Source organism: Petromyzon marinus, unplaced genomic scaffold (assembly GCF_048934315.1).
Source record: "Petromyzon marinus isolate PM22_M1 ecotype Great Lakes invasive population unplaced genomic scaffold, UKy_Petmar_22M1.pri1.0 PM_G_Scaffold_44, whole genome shotgun sequence".
Lineage (NCBI taxonomy): Eukaryota > Metazoa > Chordata > Hyperoartia > Petromyzontiformes > Petromyzontidae > Petromyzon > Petromyzon marinus.
Genome location: NW_027422996.1, coordinates 1,295,772 through 1,316,095, shown reverse-complemented (window position 1 = coordinate 1,316,095; position 20,324 = coordinate 1,295,772). Strand labels below are relative to the sequence as shown.

At 46.6% G+C, this 20,324-nt stretch overlaps 1 protein-coding gene across 1 annotated transcript in view; it reads left to right on the top strand.

Moving 5' to 3' along the window:
- The window catches only part of LOC142917281 (protein Wnt-7b-like), a 33,020-nt gene extending 28,523 nt beyond the window's left edge, over positions 1–4,497 (top strand). The window contains exon 4 of the mRNA XM_076061905.1: positions 346–4,497. Within this exon, the coding sequence (XP_075918020.1) occupies positions 346–825 (480 nt within the window). The 3' untranslated portion in view covers positions 826–4,497. The remainder of the gene's footprint in view (positions 1–345) is intronic.
- Positions 4,498–20,324: the final 15,827 nt, after the last annotated feature.

Here is a 20,324-nt window from a genome sequence, read left to right as displayed (position 1 = left end):
TCCCTCGCTTGACCTCTCCACCCGCCACCCCACCCCTTCCCTCCCCACTCTACTCGCCTCTCCCCCCCCATTCTCCTACCTCTTCTCGTCATTTTTCCAGCACAATGCCTATTTCTTCCGCAGCATTTAGCTGGCACAAAGCGGATCGGAGAGGATCAACGCCAACAGCGGTTTTGTAAGAAACACAAAAACATTTGACCTCCTCTCCTTCACTCGTACGAGCGACGCCGCCGTTAGCGATGCCTTCACCGCTCACCTCTCTCTGTCTCTCTCTGTCCACTTGTCCCCACCTACCTCGCCGATGCTCTCCCGCCCTCTGTCTCTCTCTCCCCCACTCGGCGCCAGGTCCTGGAGGAGAAGATGAAGCCGGTGTGCAAGTGCCACGGCGTGTCGGGTTCGTGCACCACCAAGACATGCTGGACCACGCTGCCCAAGTTCCGCGAGGTGGGCTCCGCGCTCAAGGACAAGTACGACGAGGCGGTCCACGTGGAGCCGGTGCACGGCGGCCGCTACCGCTACCCCCTCTTCCTCAAGTTGAAACGCTCGCGCGCCCACCGTAAGCCTCTCGACACGGAGCTCGTGTTCACCGAGCGCTCGCCCAACTACTGCGAGGAGAACCTGCTGACGGGCAGCGTGGGCACGCGCGGCCGCCTGTGCAACCGCACGTCGCCGAACGCCGACGGCTGCGAGCTGCGCTGCTGCGGCCGCGGGTACAACACGCGCGAGTACACGCGCTCGTGGAATTGCAACTGCAAGTTCCACTGGTGCTGCCATGTGCTCTGCGGCACGTGCAGCGAGAGGGCAGAGGAGTACACGTGCAAGTGACGGCGGCTCGCTGGGAAGCTGGCCCCGACTCTTCCGCCCGCTCGATCGCTCGCCAGGTCGATTGTCGGACGTTGCCCCCCACGAGCCTCGCCCCTGGCCAACAATCATGTCCGGACAAAAGTGTCAGCGGATGTCACTGCCTGATGGAGATGGCTGTCGTTCCGCACCTGGCAGTTGCCCTCAACTCCCCCCCCCCCCACCCCACTCACCACCCCACCCACCGCCACCCTGCGTGATTACCGACGCGGGGGGTCGGGGCTAGGCGGATTCCTGCAAGAGTGAGCTCTGCAATCGGCTCCCAAGCCTGGGACAAAGTAGCCACCGAGATCTCAGCATGATGGGAGAGTGAGGAGTCTGCATGTCGATTGCAAAAAAGCCAACGCTGTTTTCTTTCTCCTCGTGATTCGTCACTGTATATTTTCTCGTTTCGATTATTTATTGAGCGGCGCGGCGAGCGCGGACCTCTGTAGCTCGGTGGCCCTTACCTGCTGACATCAAATAAGTATTAGTTTTTGTTTTCAATACCCCACATGTCTCGCCCTGTGTCCACCCTGTGTCCACCCCGTGTCCACCACGTGTCCACCACGTGGGTGCGCCCAGAGCTGGTCCATCAGCAGGCCGCGTGTGGTGCGGCACAGTGTGGGCACCTCCACCTCCGTCGAGGTGTTTGGCCAGCTTGGAAGAGGGGGTCAAAACACCCTCAAACAACACTGAAGCAATGACACAACGGAGCGATGATGATGGGTGGCCATACTTGTCCTTTGTTTTTACATTGAAAGAAAACAAAAGTGAGGATGTTTATTTAAAAAAAAGACAATGACGGCAGTGTACCTCGCCTCATCTGTTGTAGTAATTTGCTGCAATACAAATTAAATTACCTATAAAATAAATAAATAATAGCCTGCCAGTACGCTCGCGCAGCTTAATAACTAGGGTCCAGTTGCTGGGAAGGCTGACCCCCGGCTCCTCGCTCACGTGGGATCCACTGCTCCCCTCTTCCGTGTCCTGGGGAGGGTTACTGCTCACCGACTCCCCCCCCCCCCTTCGCTGCGGCCCCTCGGGGCATGATTCGTGGCTGGCGCTTAGCCACCTAGGATCAATTCACACAATCTCCGCGCACACTCACACCCACTCACTCGAAATCCGACGTCGCTCCTCTTCCGTGCCACGCCCCAATCGCGCGCGCGGGACTCGGGGTCAGGGGTCAGAGGGCAGGGACGTCACTCGCCGATTGGGGGGTTGTCTCGGAGATTTATTTAAAGGGCTGTATGAACAAACTCACAGGCACGCCGCCCGTTCACCCCACCACAAGCTAAACAAAAGGTCGCACGAATAATCTCGCGTGTACGCGGCCCGTTAGCCTCACGCACACATTAAACGAAAGGGCGTATGAGTAATCTCACGTGCCCCGGTACGAGTCTGCCGCCGCTCACCACATGCACACGCTAACCACGAGCTACACGCATGGGCAAGCGCAAACACGTGAGTAAATACACCGTCACGCGCAAACATACGACGCACACCAACATGCATCCATTCCACCCTCGCAGAAACCACACGACAAGGTTTATTGATCCCCAGCAGTTTATTCTCAGCGAGTCCGAGGCTAAATTACCGGAGTCAGTTTGAGTCAGTAGTGCAGGTCTAACCTATCTCCCGATAGTCTAAGACCCGATCTGTATCGCCTCTTTCAAATCACTCTCCTAAGACAATCTCCCAATGGCCTCGATATCTTACTCTCGGGAACTCACGGTTCGACTCGTACGGAGCTGCTGGGTCGGATCCTCGCTGCACTTCGACTCGTCACACGGACGTTCGAGTGGATGGGAAGTCGACCGCCCCAAGTGCTGGCTTGAGTAGAACACGAACTAACTCTCCCTACCTTCTCTACCCTTTTTATTGTACTCTACATCAAAGATAAATGAGCGCTGATCTGCTGGCCTCCCGTCCAATCAGGTGGCTCGGATTTCCCGCCACTCTCCCCGGACCGGTGCCCTCTCAGACGTCCGCTTTTCACCCTCTAAACAAGCGCATCTGTCCCACCAATCAGAGGACCGGCCCTGTTTTTCCCGCCGTTCGTGACTCCGTACCCCCCCCTACCTGCCTGCTGACCCGTGTGTGTTGTGGGTGTTTTCTATCCGCGTTGGCTCAGCAGCCCCGTCGTGGCCACATGATTACAACCCAAATCACGGCGCCGCGGTGCACGTTAGCCTCGGGGGAGGTCGCCCAATTCCCTGGTCGCAGGAAACCGTAAAGTTTGGTCCCATGTGAGGGCTTCTGGGGGAAAACCTGTCGGCCAGGTGACCTTCCCTCGGGGCTCTATGTGGGGGTGTGTGTGTGTGTTCATGTGGGGGGTGGTGAGGGAAGAGCAGCGTCGGCCCCGTCGCTCGGAGGTGGCGGCGTCGAGGCCATGGAGTCGGCAGGAGGGCTCCGCTGCTGCGGCACCACAATGTCGTTGTCCATGTAGGGAGATGGAGCGCAGTGGATCGTATCGTCTCTGCTATGTTTCAGAATCCGTGTGATCACCCAGTCACATCGCCTACCTCCAGTCACAGCTCCTTAAACAAACTACATCTCCCCAACAAGGCAGCCTTCCCGCTGCCGTGTATTGTGTTTATGGGATAACAGAGGTGTCTATTATCCCATACGCCTTGACCAAAACGACTGATTGTCCGCTTAACACCCTAACCCATAAACCACTATTGGTGACAGTGTTGTTTGAGAGCAGCTATTAAAGTCGCTGCGGCAAATGAGGTGGTGGCTGGCCGAACCATGACTCGCTGTTTGTCTCCGGCGTGATGATGGATACAGACCAGACCAAGCGGAGGCCATGTACCAGATCGGATTTTGGTTACTGATGTTAAAGTGATTGCGTTGCAAGTGTGGTCACAATGCTTCTGTACGTGCTCACTCCTGAAGCTCGGCGGGTGTGGGCAACTCCACGGGACTGCATTCACTTTAAATCGAGGACATGGGGAACGTGTTTTTCCAGCGCTAATCCCATTTATTCAAAATAAGTGCGCAATTACACACTGAGATGCTCTTACATATTCAGGCATGAAGCACAATGGGCACATTACCTTTCGGTATGTTAATAGACGTACGGATTGTACCTTCAAAATTAACAATCGAATGCTAATATCCTTAAAGACAAAGGATTGGATTCTAGGGGGGAGTTATAAGGCGGCTCAGAAGCAGAGCTCAATGCCATTTCGAGAGGAAACTTGATTAGGCTGGACGCTCGACTCGTCGTTCTGCTGATCGCCCTTCTACCACGAGACAACGCAGCCTGGCGAGCACAATTGCGTGGCGACAGACAGGCGACTTTGCTTCGGGAGAGTTAGTGTGGACATCTTCAGACGGGTTCCTGACATCGATACACCGTGAATCTATTTTCATGGATAATCTTTAAACATGTTCGTCGTCAAATTGGCGTGATTTTCTTGTATTCGACGCGAGTGTCATTCTTGTATTAGCAGTTAACAAAATCAAAACTCAACGCTAAACATACTTGCGGCCGATAGCATATTTTTGACTCCATTACACAGCTACTGTTACGACGCTCACATGGCGCAGAAACACTCTCCACAGCCCCACGCATTCAGGGGCAAGAAGCCATTCCTGTGTACTGTGTGTGGGAAGGCATTTGCACATTCTTCAACTCTTCAAGCTCATCAGAAAACACACACGGGCGAGAAGCCATTTCCGTTTTCTGTGTGTGGGAAGGCATTTGCACGGTCATCAATTTTTCAAGACCATCAGAAAACACACACGGGCGAGAAGACATTCCCATGTTCTGTGTGTGGGAAGGCTTTTGCATGGTCATTAATTATTCAAGACCATAAGAAAACACACACGGGCGAGAAGCCATTCCCATGCTCTGTGTGTGGAAAGGCATTTGCACAGTCATCAAAACTGAACAGGCATCAGAAGATCCACGATGATAGGAAACTGAAATCAAACGTTGAACTTCAAGGTGCTGCAATGAAACCTGAAGAAGATTCCACCTTCGATCCCATGCAGTTGGATCCCGAGAGATGGTTGGATGTAATGGAGTGGCTCGAGAGTCAAACCGAGAGCTCGGAATGACTGAAAAATAATGTTGCATGTGGTTTACCTAATTAAGCTGTATTGAGTACATTTGTGTGTTTATTTTAGACCAAGTAATACATTACAATTGAATATATCCGTAACCATGGGGACATGATGTCACCGTCCTGCCCCCTGTGCATGACGTCACCATACGTGACATCATCGTACCGGAGGCGAGCGTGACATGACATCACTAACTACTATACATCACACCTCCCCGTGAAAAAAAATCAGCCGACCCGGCTGCAACCCTTACAAAAGTGGAGCCCCGGCAACCCAGATAGATAGACATTAATGTAACAACAATGGTAACCGACACGCAAGAACGGGCAGACACGCATCAATCAGAAAACCGCGGTGTCTTAGAGCGTGTCCGTGTGGCCGGTCCATCTGCATGGCTCAAGTCCAACTTCGGAGAACAACAGGTAGAGCAGGAGTGACGAACAGGCGCTCCACTCCACCTTCAAGTCCACATCCGGTCAGCACGACCGGTGACTCCAAGCGTGGCAGGCACCGGAAATCTGTGATGAGAGGGAGAACCCAACCTCCTGAGGCACAGCACCATAAAACGCGCCTCAGCATGTCGGACACGACAGCCACCCGGCCCCAGGGAGTAGAGAAGATTGTATACCGCCCGGCGGGAGAAAAGAAAACAAAAATATATAGATTCCGACGCGTTGGATGCACAACCAACACCGGTAATCGAACCGAAATCACACAATCACCCCATGGATGGCAGGGTCCCACACCACCCTGCCACCGTCCCATCCATCAGGTGGTGAGAAGGCACCCATTTACACACACCAATTAATATTCCGGACGTCTGTCTACGTCCCGGGTCGAGAAGTCATACTTCAGGGTCGACCCATGTACTGGGCAAAGAAGTTGCACTTCAGGGTTGCTCCAGTATCTACATTTTAAAATGTATATATAAAATCGACATGACACAAAAAATATGCCTGCTCTTGCCCAGAAATGGCGACCGCACGTGCGAACCGCATCTTCGTGGTTTCCCGCGCTTGCGTCCCAGCAGCCCTCACTGAGGACCACCACAGACATTACATGTCACCTGTTAGCTACCATCCTAAAACCGCGCGCGTCGGCCATATCGGGGGGAATTTCCATGTTACCACCCCACAACCTTTCCAACGCAGCGTCACAACCAGTTGCACGCATCGGCCGTATCGGGGGGGAATACCACGTCACCACCCCACCGCCTTTCCGACGCGGTGTTACATTGGAACAGTTTCACGTGTCAGCCGTATCGGGGGGAATTTTAAAGCACGTTTCTCTCCAAGACTCGCATTGCAGCATTCGGTTGTACACAATCGAGCGGAGAGAGCGATGCGATCTGGAGGCAATCCACAGCCCAACGCACCCCTGATCCACACAGAACCCAAGGGGCACCCTCGAACCCACCAGCGAGTTCGAACCGCACCGGTCATGTATATTTCAAAAATCCCACACAACCGCAACCATGGGATTTCCACGGGGCTTCGGCACAAAACTCAAGAACCACGCAACACTCAGTCATTCCACCCACAATCGCAATTTTGCAACATCACAACACATACAAATGTTTTAAATTAGGATCCCCCCATGAATCAATCCAATGCCGAATGGTCCAAATAATCGACGATGCCGTGCAATGCGGTACATGCAGTATATGCAGTATACGCAGTCCGTACATTGTCAATCATTTGGAGCAATGCTCCATCCAGTCCGCACATGGCAACACACACAAGCAATACTCCAGACAATCCGTACATAGTAAATAATCACAAGCAAGTACCCAACAGTCCATACACTGTTAACATTCTCGAGCAAGGATCCATAAGTCTATAAATTGATAACAATCACGAACAAAGCTCCATATGGCCTGTACCTTGGCAACAATGACGATCAAATCACGAGCGAAGCTCCATACAGTATACACAATAACAACCGCGACTCCGCAACAACAAAAACGATGTAACAACGCGAGTCGTTAACACGGCAACCCACAGGATGTTAATGGGGCTCGGGACACCCGACAACAAATTAATCATTAACTGCCCCCTGAAGATAACGATCCCGACGCCATAATTAACAACAACCACTGTTACAAAGCAGACACCCGCCACGCACACAACCTGACTAACACGCTCCGCAACCCAGCGAGGTAAAAACAAAACACACGCGCAAACGCAACCCGGCGCACGCGAGATGGGTGAAGTTATTTTTTTTTTTAGGGCCGGGTGCTTATTGTCATGTCACGACTCGCCTGTGAGGCTGTGACGAGCAGAGGACGCCAGGGTGGAGACTTTAACACCGTGAAAGATCTTGGACGGTGAGCGTGGCATCCTCTTGCGACCCGAACCGGCCCCCCGCACTCGAACAGAAGACGGGGACGTCACCAAGATGGCTGGAGATCCCCTCCCGCCGGTGTAGAAAATGACGGGAACATGTTATTGGCGGTGAATGGCGGCCACTCGTGCAGCGTTTCTTGGGTTTCCCGCACGCACGGGAACAGCGGCAATGGAGCCGTCTCCCCGCGGCCCCGGCATCCCGACTCGTTCGACCGGCTCCTCCAGCTTGGAGCTCGGTGAGCAGTGCCGCCACCCCAAGCAAAACAATAAAATAAAAATAATCGGTGGGGTGGCGCTGTGCTGCGCGGCGCTCTCACCCAGGTGGCGGCGGTGGCGTGGAGACGCAGCCCCCCACCCGCTGTACCCCGCCAGGCAGTGGGTAACCGGGCCGCAAACCCCCGGGGCCACGTGGGGAATCTTCCCTCGCCGTCCTCCTCCATCAAAGATGTCTTGGTAAGTCGTCGTCTTCTTAACAGGTTTTACTTCTGACACCAGTTGTTGAGGCGTCAATGACGGCTCGGAGGCAGATCTTCGTGCAGGGGCTTGCGCCAGTTGTTTTATTAAAGACTTCTCTTCGCACACGACTCTGTGTACTGCCCACTCACCGCTTACACTCCACACCCCAGGGGAAGGGCACTGGGGAGATCCCTAGCACACCCACAGGCTCCCCGAGCCGGGTGCTAATTTCCCCCTACCCTGGGTCCCAACTTGCAACTTCACATGTTCCTGTCTCCCCGCAATGACCTCGAACCCGTCACGGGTCCCAACCTAAATATCCCAGGGGGACATGATGTCACCGTCCCGCCCCCTGTGCATGATGTCACCATACGTGACGTCATCATACCGGAGGGCGAGCGTGACATGACGTTACTAACTACTACCCTACAGAAGTATTAGAATTACACCGTGGTCATATTAGAATCGCACTTTGCTAATATGTATGTATAGTGTACGTGCATGTGAACTGTGCTCGTATGTACGTAGTATGTATGTATGCCATTTGGCCTTGCGAACCAGGGGTCAGATATGCGAACTCTGGGGTGCGAGATTAGGATCGATTGAAAATTATTAGAATAACACTATGGTAGTATTAGAATTACACTGAGCTAGAGTGTATGTTATATGTAGATGCGCATTGGGAGTAATAAATGCATCCTGTGAGGTGCGTGGTTTAGATTAGCATCAAAATAAGTAACAATGTGGTCCTATTAGAATCTCACTATCTACTGCTGCTGTTTTGCGGGTGGCGGCTTCCGATTCTGGCTCTGCTATTCCTTTCCTCGCCTGGATGGTGCCGCGGGACGCAGCATCTCTTCCGACAGGCGTTGCAGCAGCTGGGTGATGGCATCCGAGAGTTTGTCAACTTTCTGTTCAAGTTGAGGCCGTCTCCCTCGTGGTCTCCTGTCTCCGGGCGTGCTGTGGGTTTCCCATGGCCGATGTGGAGCTGCATGTTGAATCGGGTGTAGACGTTATTTTAGCAATATATTTAAGGACAGTGTTGTGTTTAGAATGCGTCTAGACAAGGAAGGTGACTTGTTCTGCACGGGCAGCCCAAATGATTACAATTTCTGTCATTAAACAATTTACTCTTGAGTAGCATTCGTTTAGCCCCGCTGTTACGAACCTAAACGCAGTAATGTTGAAACAAAGTAAACTTTAGTCGCTCACATCTCAGCTCAGACATGATCATCGCAATTATTTCCAAAGACGTGTGGGGTCCCGCAAAAGTAGTGCCCGGCCACAAATAGCGGGAATCAGAATTGGGTGCATCACCCTCGCAGGAAGGTGGTGTTCCGTGATGGGATAACGTCTTTGATCAAAGACTCTGATCAAACGCATCCGATTGATGCCCTTGATCGATGCTTTGCTCAACTCTGACGCTGTTAACTCTCACATAATAAGCTCTAACAGTGTGAACACTGCAACCTATACACTTCAACCTATCCATTGTAACGGTATTAAAATAAATACTATAAGCTGCTAAAGTTTTGAATAACATAAATGTAGGTGCGGGATTGTAATCGCATGAGAATAATTTGAATCACACTGTGTGCGTAATGGCATCATACAAACATGGTTCCTCCAGTCTATCATATTTATTTCAATACAACACGTATTTACAGTCAATATTAACAGCTGTGCACGTTTATTGCTCGAACTGCCTGGTTGCGATACACCTGACGGTCAAAAAGGTGACGCATCTGTGGGCTTCAACTCACCGCCTTATCTGCAAACAACCAGCCGTTAGCGGCACAGTGCTAAGGTGCCAAGGAAGCATCCATCGTGTGGCCTGAGCGAGAGCCCGCAGCAAGCACTCATGAGGTGTTGGCCAGGCTTTGGCTACACGCAGGTTCAGCGCTGCTGAGAGTGAAGCCTCCTGTAGACGCTCACTACAGGGCTTAACAGTCACCGACGGTCGATCTTCATTGGTATGCACGTCAATCCAACTCCGCGGAGACATTTCCACACGTTCCTAAATCCTTTACTGGAGAAGAAGGTTCTACAGATCACCCCTGGTGCGTTCTAAACAGCGCTGCAACTGTGATTCTGTGAGAAGCCTTAGGCTACTGCAAGTGGCTATTTCTAACCCCCACAACGAGCACAGCCAAACCTGGACGAATTTCTCAGCCTAGGTCTATTAAAACGGTGCAGTAAACTGCCATAAGGTTCACCACAATACCTGTACCACAGCTCGGCACAAATACATTTCTGCCATCCGAACACAGATGCCGATTCCCGGACTGCAGGATTCAAACCTCGGTCCATTTTTGCCGCGAGGCACAAATGCCGCAAATTTCCCCCCACTTCTGATGAGCACAGTTGCCTACGTACGGCACGAAAGAAGTTTGACGTACGTCCAACTGTGCTGCCACCCTGCCACTCCGAACACGGCAGTGACTGCTTCACATCGAGAAGACGCCGATCGTTTCAATGTTGAAGACAATGTGTGAGCTAGAGAGACGACTTCACATCCCAATGCGGGTGGATCGAACCGATCGCGCGTCGTCCGGGGGCGGTGGCGGCGGGGGGGAACTCGATGCAGAACAAACCGTCACAGTCCCTGTGGCCACTTATCCACCCACTCCCAAAGTCCGCGGGGCCGCTGCCCTGACCAGCACATGCAAGCAGCATCTTCAAAGTGGGTTTGGAGTCGTTTTATTTAGAGAAGCCGGTGGGGGGGTGGGGGGGCTGTAGCGAGACTTGTAGTATGATGGTGGGGGTGGTAGGGGTGGTGGGGGAGCGATGGTGGTGGGCAAACATTGAGGGTGCGAGAGGGACGACGATGGCGGGGGGAAAAGGAACACGGCACAGACCGCGGGGCCGTCATCTGGGGCGCCGTTCTGCGTTTATACTTTGCGCAAAAGTGCATGTCTTTTTGTCAACCTTGTGGTCTGGGCAATACTCGGCTGTTTTTAACAACTCAAAACGCTAACTAAAAACTTTCGGGAAAAACCACCCACTAATTATTCACAGATATTTATTTCGTTAAAAAAAACCCATCAGCTCTGTGTTCAATGATTACATTATTAAAGCACTATCCAAACGTCTTCACCTCAAGTATTGTGATATGGAGTTCTTTAACCCTTTCAGTGCAGGCGTTGGCCGCTGACTGGTTGGGCTAGAGCTGGCCCAACCAACGCTTCTTGTCGAGGAACTTAAATGCGGCGACTACAGCGGGCCCAGCTGTGTTGATGAGAATGTCCTACAGAGGCCGATGTGAGCACGATGCTACGTAAAGTTTTAAGTGGGCACACAGAGAAAGCTGCCAGACTACGTGCGGAATCGACAGCGAGGAGACTGGACGGCCTCAATAGGTGCGCATTCAGCAGCCGTCGCAAGCTTTTAGAATGGACCATGACAAAAATGTAATGAACGTGTGTGAACAGTACTCGTGTGTGTATAGTGGATTTTTCTCTAATATTAAGATATTTTTAAAGACAAGAATGTGATTTAGAATAAGCTTGACTTGTAATTCCGATTATAATGACCTTTGTTTTTAGCACGCAATACATTTTATGTACATCGTTGTTTGCCGGCAGATTACGTGGTTCATTGTAGAGGGAATCAATAGACTGGATTCAATGTCTGTGACGATAGAAACTCAATGGATGGATCAACAGGTAATCTACATTGCTCCGTCGCCAGTGCTGCAACGTCACGGCGCACTGTGAAATCATGGTACGGGAGCCTTACTTCATGAAAATGTCTCCTTAATCTAAAACCCAACTCATTTATCCAGCACATGCTCCCAGTCAGTTTATATTAGTTTGGCGCAGGAGAGAACGGACCTCAATGGTAATACAAACGAACAACAATAACTTCCGATTTAAAACTTTCGTGACTGCAAGGATTCATCTTCTTTGGTTCTTTCGGTAAAGTCACGTAGAATTAGAATAAAATAATGAATTGATAAAATAAAATAACACAATAATATTCTCACGACGTTTCGGCCACAACACAAGCGGCCTTCATCAGGTGAAGGGACGAGACTGTCTGGAGGACAGCGCTGGAGTGAAAAAGCCACGCTCAGATCACGACCTTTAAGCTGTGTGAGAAGAAACAAAGCGCTTTGACAAAGGAATTAGCATATAATTTAGCATTGAGATGGCTGAGTGATTAGCTTGTGACTGGTCACAGAAATGGCTATGTTAAAGTTAAAGCATACACATCCGCAAAGGCACCCCTTGACAAAGGAATTAGCATAGAATTTAGCATTGAAATAGCTAAGTTAAAGTATACACATCCGCAGAGGCACCCCTTGACAAAGGAATTAGCATAGAATTTAGCATTGAAATAGCTGAGTGATTAGCTTGTAACTGGTCACAGAAATAGCTATGTTAAAGTCAGAGCATATACATTCACCGAGGCACCTAGTACAAATCAAACAGGAGAATTTAGCATTGAAATAACTAGGCGAATTTAGCATTGAAATAACTGAGTGATTAGCTTGTGACTGGTCACAGAAATGGCTATGTTGAAGTCAAGGCCTACACATCTGAGCTATTCACAGTAACTGGGTATACAATACAATATATAATGAATACTACATAGTGAACCAATAAAAAACTAAAATATAAATCACCTCAATGTTATCAATAAACTCTATATTCTCCAATCAACTAAGCCACCAACAATAAGTCGTTATATATCACGATGCTATATGGCAAAAAAATGGGTGGATTCTTACCCTCAACTTTAGCAACACGGATAGCTACGGGCCCCGTTCAGACGGACGAGTTCATCCATGGTCGGAACAGAGGAGGGGGAGAGAGACAGCTGCGAGGCGCTGTTATACTCCATGTTGTAAACCATACCATTAACCGTGGTGTGAGAGGTATTAAGAGTCAATGCCAGCGAAAGAGCTGCGGTCTGAAGGTGATTGTAAGATACAATTAATTAAGAACGGAAATGGTTTAAAACATCTTTCCAATGGTTACTAAGCCAGAATCCATCTTCTCGGTTGAAATTGTCTCTGTGCTTGTATATGTGAATGGCCTCATGAACGAATCTCTCATGGTAGCCGGTTGGTTTGCAAAGAACCTCCGTCTTGGAGAAGTCAATGTCATGTGAGCCCACTGAATTATAACAGTGATCTGCCACGGCAGAGGAGTTCGTTCTACCGTGTTTCAAGTCTGCTTTATGTTCGCGGATGCGGTCCGAGATATGTCGTTTGGTTTCTCCAATGTAGCTGCTACCACAGAGGCACTTTAGTTTGTAAACGCCCGGGTACTGTATGTCTGGAACAGCATCTTTTACAGATGGAACTAGATCACAGATTTTATGTACTGTGTTGAATCGGACCTGGATCTTGTGTTTATTCAGGATTTTGGAGATCTTTTTAGTGACCCCTGCAATGTAGGGTAAGGTGATGGTTTTGAGTGGCTCCACAAGAGGATCCTTCTTCATGACTGGAGTGATGGCTTTGCAGATTGTGTAGTCGGAGTAACCATTAGCCCTGAGAGCCTGGTGTACGTGCTTGAGTTCACTGGTAATGTGTTCCTGGTCGGAAATGCATTGGGCTCTATGGTATAGAGTCTTGATGAGGGAGTTCTTCTGGGATGGATGGTGGTGGGAATCCGGTTTCAAGTAAGCATCTGTATGGGTAACTTTCCTGTAGACAGAGTGGCTCATTGAACCATCATGTCTTCTTATTCTTAGTTCTTTCGGTAAAGTCACGTTGAAGGGAAACAATAAAATAATAAAATATATATTTTATTGTTTCCCTTCAACGTGACTTTACCGAAATAACTAAGAATATGAATTACTGCAGTCACGAAAGCTTTAAATCAAAATTTAAAATCATGTCTTCTTTTAATTAAGACATCCAAAAAGGGTAGTTTGCCATCTTTTTCGACCTCCATGGTAAATCTGATGGCTGGGTGTATGTAATATTTCTGATGGTCTGAAATCCGTTTTAGCTAAAGGTCTAAACTTTGCTGTCACACCGAGACACTTACCGGTTAATGATATCATTGCCTATGTCGACATTGCACTCAAGGGCTTGAGTCACATCTCTGCAGACGTAGCAAGATCTGAAATCGCTGCAACTCTCAAAAACGCTAAGTTGCCACCCAGCAACATCAGCAAAGACGAACGTTTTGAATTATCTCAATTAAAAAAGAAAAGTGATATTGTCGTTCTCTCAGCCGACAAGGGCAATGCCACTGTCATCATGGACAAAACAGAATATAACAACAAAATCAATTGAGTGTCCTTGTTGACAAGCATGTTCTGCCACTGCCGACAGTTGTGTTTGAGATAATTTAATATTTCTCTGATGTTCTTTTAGTCTTACGCGGATGTTACGTCCCGTCTGTCCAATGTAGCAGCTGCCACATAAACAATTAATCCGATATACACCTTCTGTTGATAATTTATGTAATGCGTCTTTAGTGCAAGATACTAGTTTTTGAATTTTGTGTACTGTACCAAATCTTACTGTAATGTTTTGCTTTTGCAAAACACGGGCTAATTTGTCAGTTACTCTTGAGATATATGGAATTTTTATTGTTTTAACAATCTGGTCGCTTTCAGCAGTATTGCTTTGCGATCGTGATTTGGCATTCAGTGCTCTGTTAATTTGAGCATTATTGTAGCCATTCTGTCGTAGTGCATCTTTAACGTGTTTAATCTCTCTCACTAGACTCTCATCATCTGACACTGTTTTAGCCCGATGTATGAGCGTCTTGATAAGAGAGGATTTCTGAGCTGGATGATGATGTGATTCTGCATTCAGATAGGCATCAGTGTGCGTTTGCTTTCTGTAAACGCTGTGTGTTATTTTACCGTTTAGGCCATGTCCAAGCAAAATATCTAGGAATGGGAGTGTGTTATTCACCTCCATTTCCATGGTGAACTGGATGGCCGGGTTTTGTGCATTGAGATGATTTAGAAAATCATTAAGTGTATCTTTACCATGTGGCCAGACAACCAAAGTGTCATCCACATATCTAAACCAAAAGGATGGTTTTAATGTGCTCGAGGCAAGTGCTCTTATTTCAAAGTTTTCCATGTACAAATTTGCTATAGCAGGGGATAAAGGAGAACCCATTGCTGCTCCTTCCTTTTGTTTATTTACCAGCGAAACGTCCTACTCAAACTGTAAATGTGGATTCACTCTTCAACACACCGGTGGGCTAAAGTATTGAATTGTCTTTTGTCAACGTGACACTTTTTTTGCTGATTGGCCGTGTCGGGTGGTGGAAGGTTACGACACATTTATAAATAAACGCGATCTAACCCAAAAACCTTTATTATGAATACAATAACGGTACTGACTGGGCTAATGATAAAATAACGGTACTCACTGGGCTAATGATAAAATAACGGTACTCACTGGATTAATGATAAAATAACGGTACTCACTGGGCTAATGATAAAATAACGGTACTCACTGGGCCAATGATAAAATAACGGTACTGACTGGGCTTATGATAAAATAACGGTACTCACTGGGCTAATGATAAAATAACGGTACTCACTGGGCTAATGATAAAATAACGGTACTCACTGGGCTAATGATAAAATAACAGTACTCGCTGGGCTAATGATAAAATAACGGTACTCGCTGGGCTAAGGATAAAATAACGGTACTCGCTGGGCTAATGATAAAATAATGGTACTCGCTGGGCTAATGATAAAATAACGGTACTCGCTGGGCTAATGATAAAATAACGGTACTCACTGGGCTAACGATAAAATAACGGTACTGACTGGACTAATGATAAAATAACAGTACTCACTGGGCTAATGATAAAATAACGGTACTCGCTGGGCTAATGATAAAATAACGGTACTCGCTGGGCTAATGATAAAATAACGGTAATCACTGGGCTAATGATAAAATAACGGTACTGACTGGACTAATGATAAAATAACAGTACTCACTGGGCTAATGATAAAATAACGGTACTCACTGGGCTAATGATAAAATCACGGTACTCACTGGGCTAATGATTGAATAATGGTACTCACTGGGCTAATGATAACATAACGGTACTCACTGGGCTAATGATTAAATAAAGGTACTGACTGGGCTAATGATAAAATAACGGTACTCACTGGGCTAAAGAAAAAATAACGGTACTCACTGGGCTAATGATTAAATAACAGTACTCGCTGGGCTAATGATAAAATAACGGTACTCACTGGGCTAAAGAAAAAATAACGGTACTGACCGGGCTAATGATGAAATAACGGTACTCACTGGGCTAATGATAAAACAACGGTACTCACTGGCCTAATGATAAAATAAAGGTACTGACCGGGCTAATGATAAAATAACGATACTCAATGGGCTAATGACAAAATAACGGTACTCACTGGGCTAATGATAAAATAACGGTACTCACTGGGCTAATGATAAAATAACGGTACTCACTGGGCTAATGATTAAATAACAGTACTCGCTGGGCTAATGATAAAATAACGGTACTCACTGGGCTAAAGATAAAATAACGGTACTGACCGGGCTAATGATGAAATAACGGTACTCACTGGGCTAATGATAAAACAACGGTACTCACTGGCCTAATGATAAAATAACGGTACTGACCGGGCTAATGATAAAACAACGGTACTCACTGGCCTAATGATAAAATAACGGTACTGACCGGGCTAATGATAAAATAACGGTACTCACTGGGCTAATGATTAAATAACGGTACTGACTGGGCTAATGATAAAATAACGGTACTCACTGGGCTAATGATAAAATAACGGTACTCACTGGGCTAATGATTAAATAACAGTACTCGCTGGGCTAACGATAAAATAACGGTACTCACTGGGCTAAAGATAAAATAACGGTACTGACCGGGCTAATGATGAAATAACGGTACTCACTGGGCTAATGATAAAACAACGGTACTCACTGGCCTAATGATAAAATAACGGTACTCACTGGGCTAATGATAAAATAACGGTACTCACTGGGCTAATGATAAAATAACGGTACTCACTGGGCTAATGATAAAAAAACCATACTCACTGGGCTAATGATAAAATAACGGTACTCACTGGGCTAATGATAAAATAACGGTACTCACTGGGCTAATGACAAAATAACGGTACTCATTGGGCTAATGATAAAATAACGGTACTCACCGGGCTAAAAATAAAATAACGGTACTCACCGGCCTAATGACAAAATAACGGTACTCACTGGGCTAATGATAAAATAACGGTACTCACTGGGCTAATGATAAAATAACGGTACTCACTGGGCTAATGATAACATAACGGTACTGACTGGGTTAATGATAAAATAACGGTACTCACTGTGCTAATGATAAAATAACGGTACTCACTGGGCTGATGATAAAATAACGGTACTCGCTGGGCTAAGGATAAAATAACGGTACTCGCTGGGCTCATGATAAAATAACGGAACTCGCTGGGCTAATGATAAAGTAACGGTACTCGCTGGGCTAATGATAAAATAACGGTACTCACTGGGCTAATGATAAAATAACGGTACTCACTGGGCTAATGATAAAATAACGGTACTCACTGGGCTAATGATAAAATAACGGTACTCACTGGGTTAATGATAAAATAACGGTACTCACTGGGCTAATGATAGAATGACGGTACTCACTGGGCTAATGATAAAATAATGGTACTCACTGGGCTAATGATAAAATAACGGTATTCACTGGGCTAATGATAAAATAATGGTACTCACTGGGCTAATGATAAAATAACGGTACTCACTGGGCTAATGATAAAATAACGGTACTCACTGGGCTAATGATAAAATAACGGTACTCACTGGGCTAATGATAAAATAACCATATTCACTGGGCTAATGATAAAATAACGGTACTCACTGGGCTAATGATAAAATAACGGTACTCACTGGGCTAATGATAAAATAACGGTACTCACTGGGCTAATGATAAAATAACGGTACTCACCGGGCTAAGGATAAAATAACGGTACTCACCGGCCTAATGATAAAATAACGGTACTCACTGGGCTAATGATAAAATAACGGTACTCACTGGGCTAATGATAAAATAACGGTACTCACTGGGCTAATGATAACATAACGGTACTGACTGGGTTAATGATAAAATAACGGTACTAACTGTGCTAATGATAAAATAACGCTACTCACTGGGCTAATGATAAAATAACGGTACTCACTGGGCTAATGATAAAATAACAGTACTCGCCGGGCTAATGATGAAATAACGGTACTCGCTGGGCTAAGGATAAAATAACGGTACTCGCTGGGCTAAGGATAAAATAACAGAACTCGCTGGGCTAATGATAAAATAACGGTACTCGCTGGGCTAATGATAAAATAATGGTACTCGCTGGGCTAATGATAAAATAACGGTACTCACTGGGCTAATGATAAAATAACGGTACTGACTGGACTAATGATAAAATAACAGTACTCACTGGGCTAATGATAAAATAACGGTACTCACTGGGCTAATGATAAAATAACGGTACTCACTGGGCTAATGATAAAATAACGGTACTCACTGGGCTAATGATAAAATAACAGTACTCGCTGGGCTAATGATAAAATAACGGTACTCGCTGGGCTAAGGATAAAATAACGGTACTCGCTGGGCTAATGATAAAATAATGGTACTCGCTGGGCTAATGATAAAATAACGGTACTCGCTGGGCTAATGATAAAATAACGGTACTCACTGGGCTAACGATAAAATAACGGTACTGACTGGACTAATGATAAAATAACAGTACTCACTGGGCTAATGATAAAATAACGGTACTCGCTGGGCTAATGATAAAATAACGGTACTCGCTGGGCTAATGATAAAATAACGGTAATCACTGGGCTAATGATAAAATAACGGTACTGACTGGACTAATGATAAAATAACAGTACTCACTGGGCTAATGATAAAATAACGGTACTCACTGGGCTAATGATAAAATCACGGTACTCACTGGGCTAATGATTGAATAATGGTACTCACTGGGCTAATGATAACATAACGGTACTCACTGGGCTAATGATTAAATAAAGGTACTGACTGGGCTAATGATAAAATAACGGTACTCACTGGGCTAAAGAAAAAATAACGGTACTCACTGGGCTAATGATTAAATAACAGTACTCGCTGGGCTAATGATAAAATAACGGTACTCACTGGGCTAAAGAAAAAATAACGGTACTGACCGGGCTAATGATGAAATAACGGTACTCACTGGGCTAATGATAAAACAACGGTACTCACTGGCCTAATGATAAAATAAAGGTACTGACCGGGCTAATGATAAAATAACGATACTCAATGGGCTAATGACAAAATAACGGTACTCACTGGGCTAATGATAAAATAACGGTACTCACTGGGCTAATGATAAAATAACGGTACTCACTGGGCTAATGATTAAATAACAGTACTCGCTGGGCTAATGATAAAATAACGGTACTCACTGGGCTAAAGATAAAATAACGGTACTGACCGGGCTAATGATGAAATAACGGTACTCACTGGGCTAATGATAAAACAACGGTACTCACTGGCCTAATGATAAAATAACGGTACTGACCGGGCTAATGATAAAACAACGGTACTCACTGGCCTAATGATAAAATAACGGTACTGACCGGGCTAATGATAAAATAACGGTACTCACTGGGCTAATGATTAAATAACGGTACTGACTGGGCTAATGATAAAATAACGGTACTCACTGGGCTAATGATAAAATAACGGTACTCACTGGGCTAATGATTAAATAACAGTACTCGCTGGGCTAACGATAAAATAACGGTACTCACTGGGCTAAAGATAAAATAACGGTACTGACCGGGCTAATGATGAAATAACGGTACTCACTGGGCTAATGATAAAACAACGGTACTCACTGGCCTAATGATAAAATAACGGTACTCACTGGGCTAATGATAAAATAACGGTACTCACTGGGCTAATGATAAAATAACGGTACTCACTGGGCTAATGATAAAAAAACCATACTCACTGGGCTAATGATAAAATAACGGTACTCACTGGGCTAATGATAAAATAACGGTACTCACTGGGCTAATGACAAAATAACGGTACTCATTGGGCTAATGATAAAATAACGGTACTCACCGGGCTAAAAATAAAATAACGGTACTCACCGGCCTAATGACAAAATAACGGTACTCACTGGGCTAATGATAAAATAACGGTACTCACTGGGCTAATGATAAAATAACGGTACTCACTGGGCTAATGATAACATAACGGTACTGACTGGGTTAATGATAAAATAACGGTACTCACTGTGCTAATGATAAAATAACGGTACTCACTGGGCTGATGATAAAATAACGGTACTCGCTGGGCTAAGGATAAAATAACGGTACTCGCTGGGCTCATGATAAAATAACGGAACTCGCTGGGCTAATGATAAAGTAACGGTACTCGCTGGGCTAATGATAAAATAACGGTACTCACTGGGCTAATGATAAAATAACGGTACTCACTGGGCTAATGATAAAATAACGGTACTCACTGGGCTAATGATAAAATAACGGTACTCACTGGGTTAATGATAAAATAACGGTACTCACTG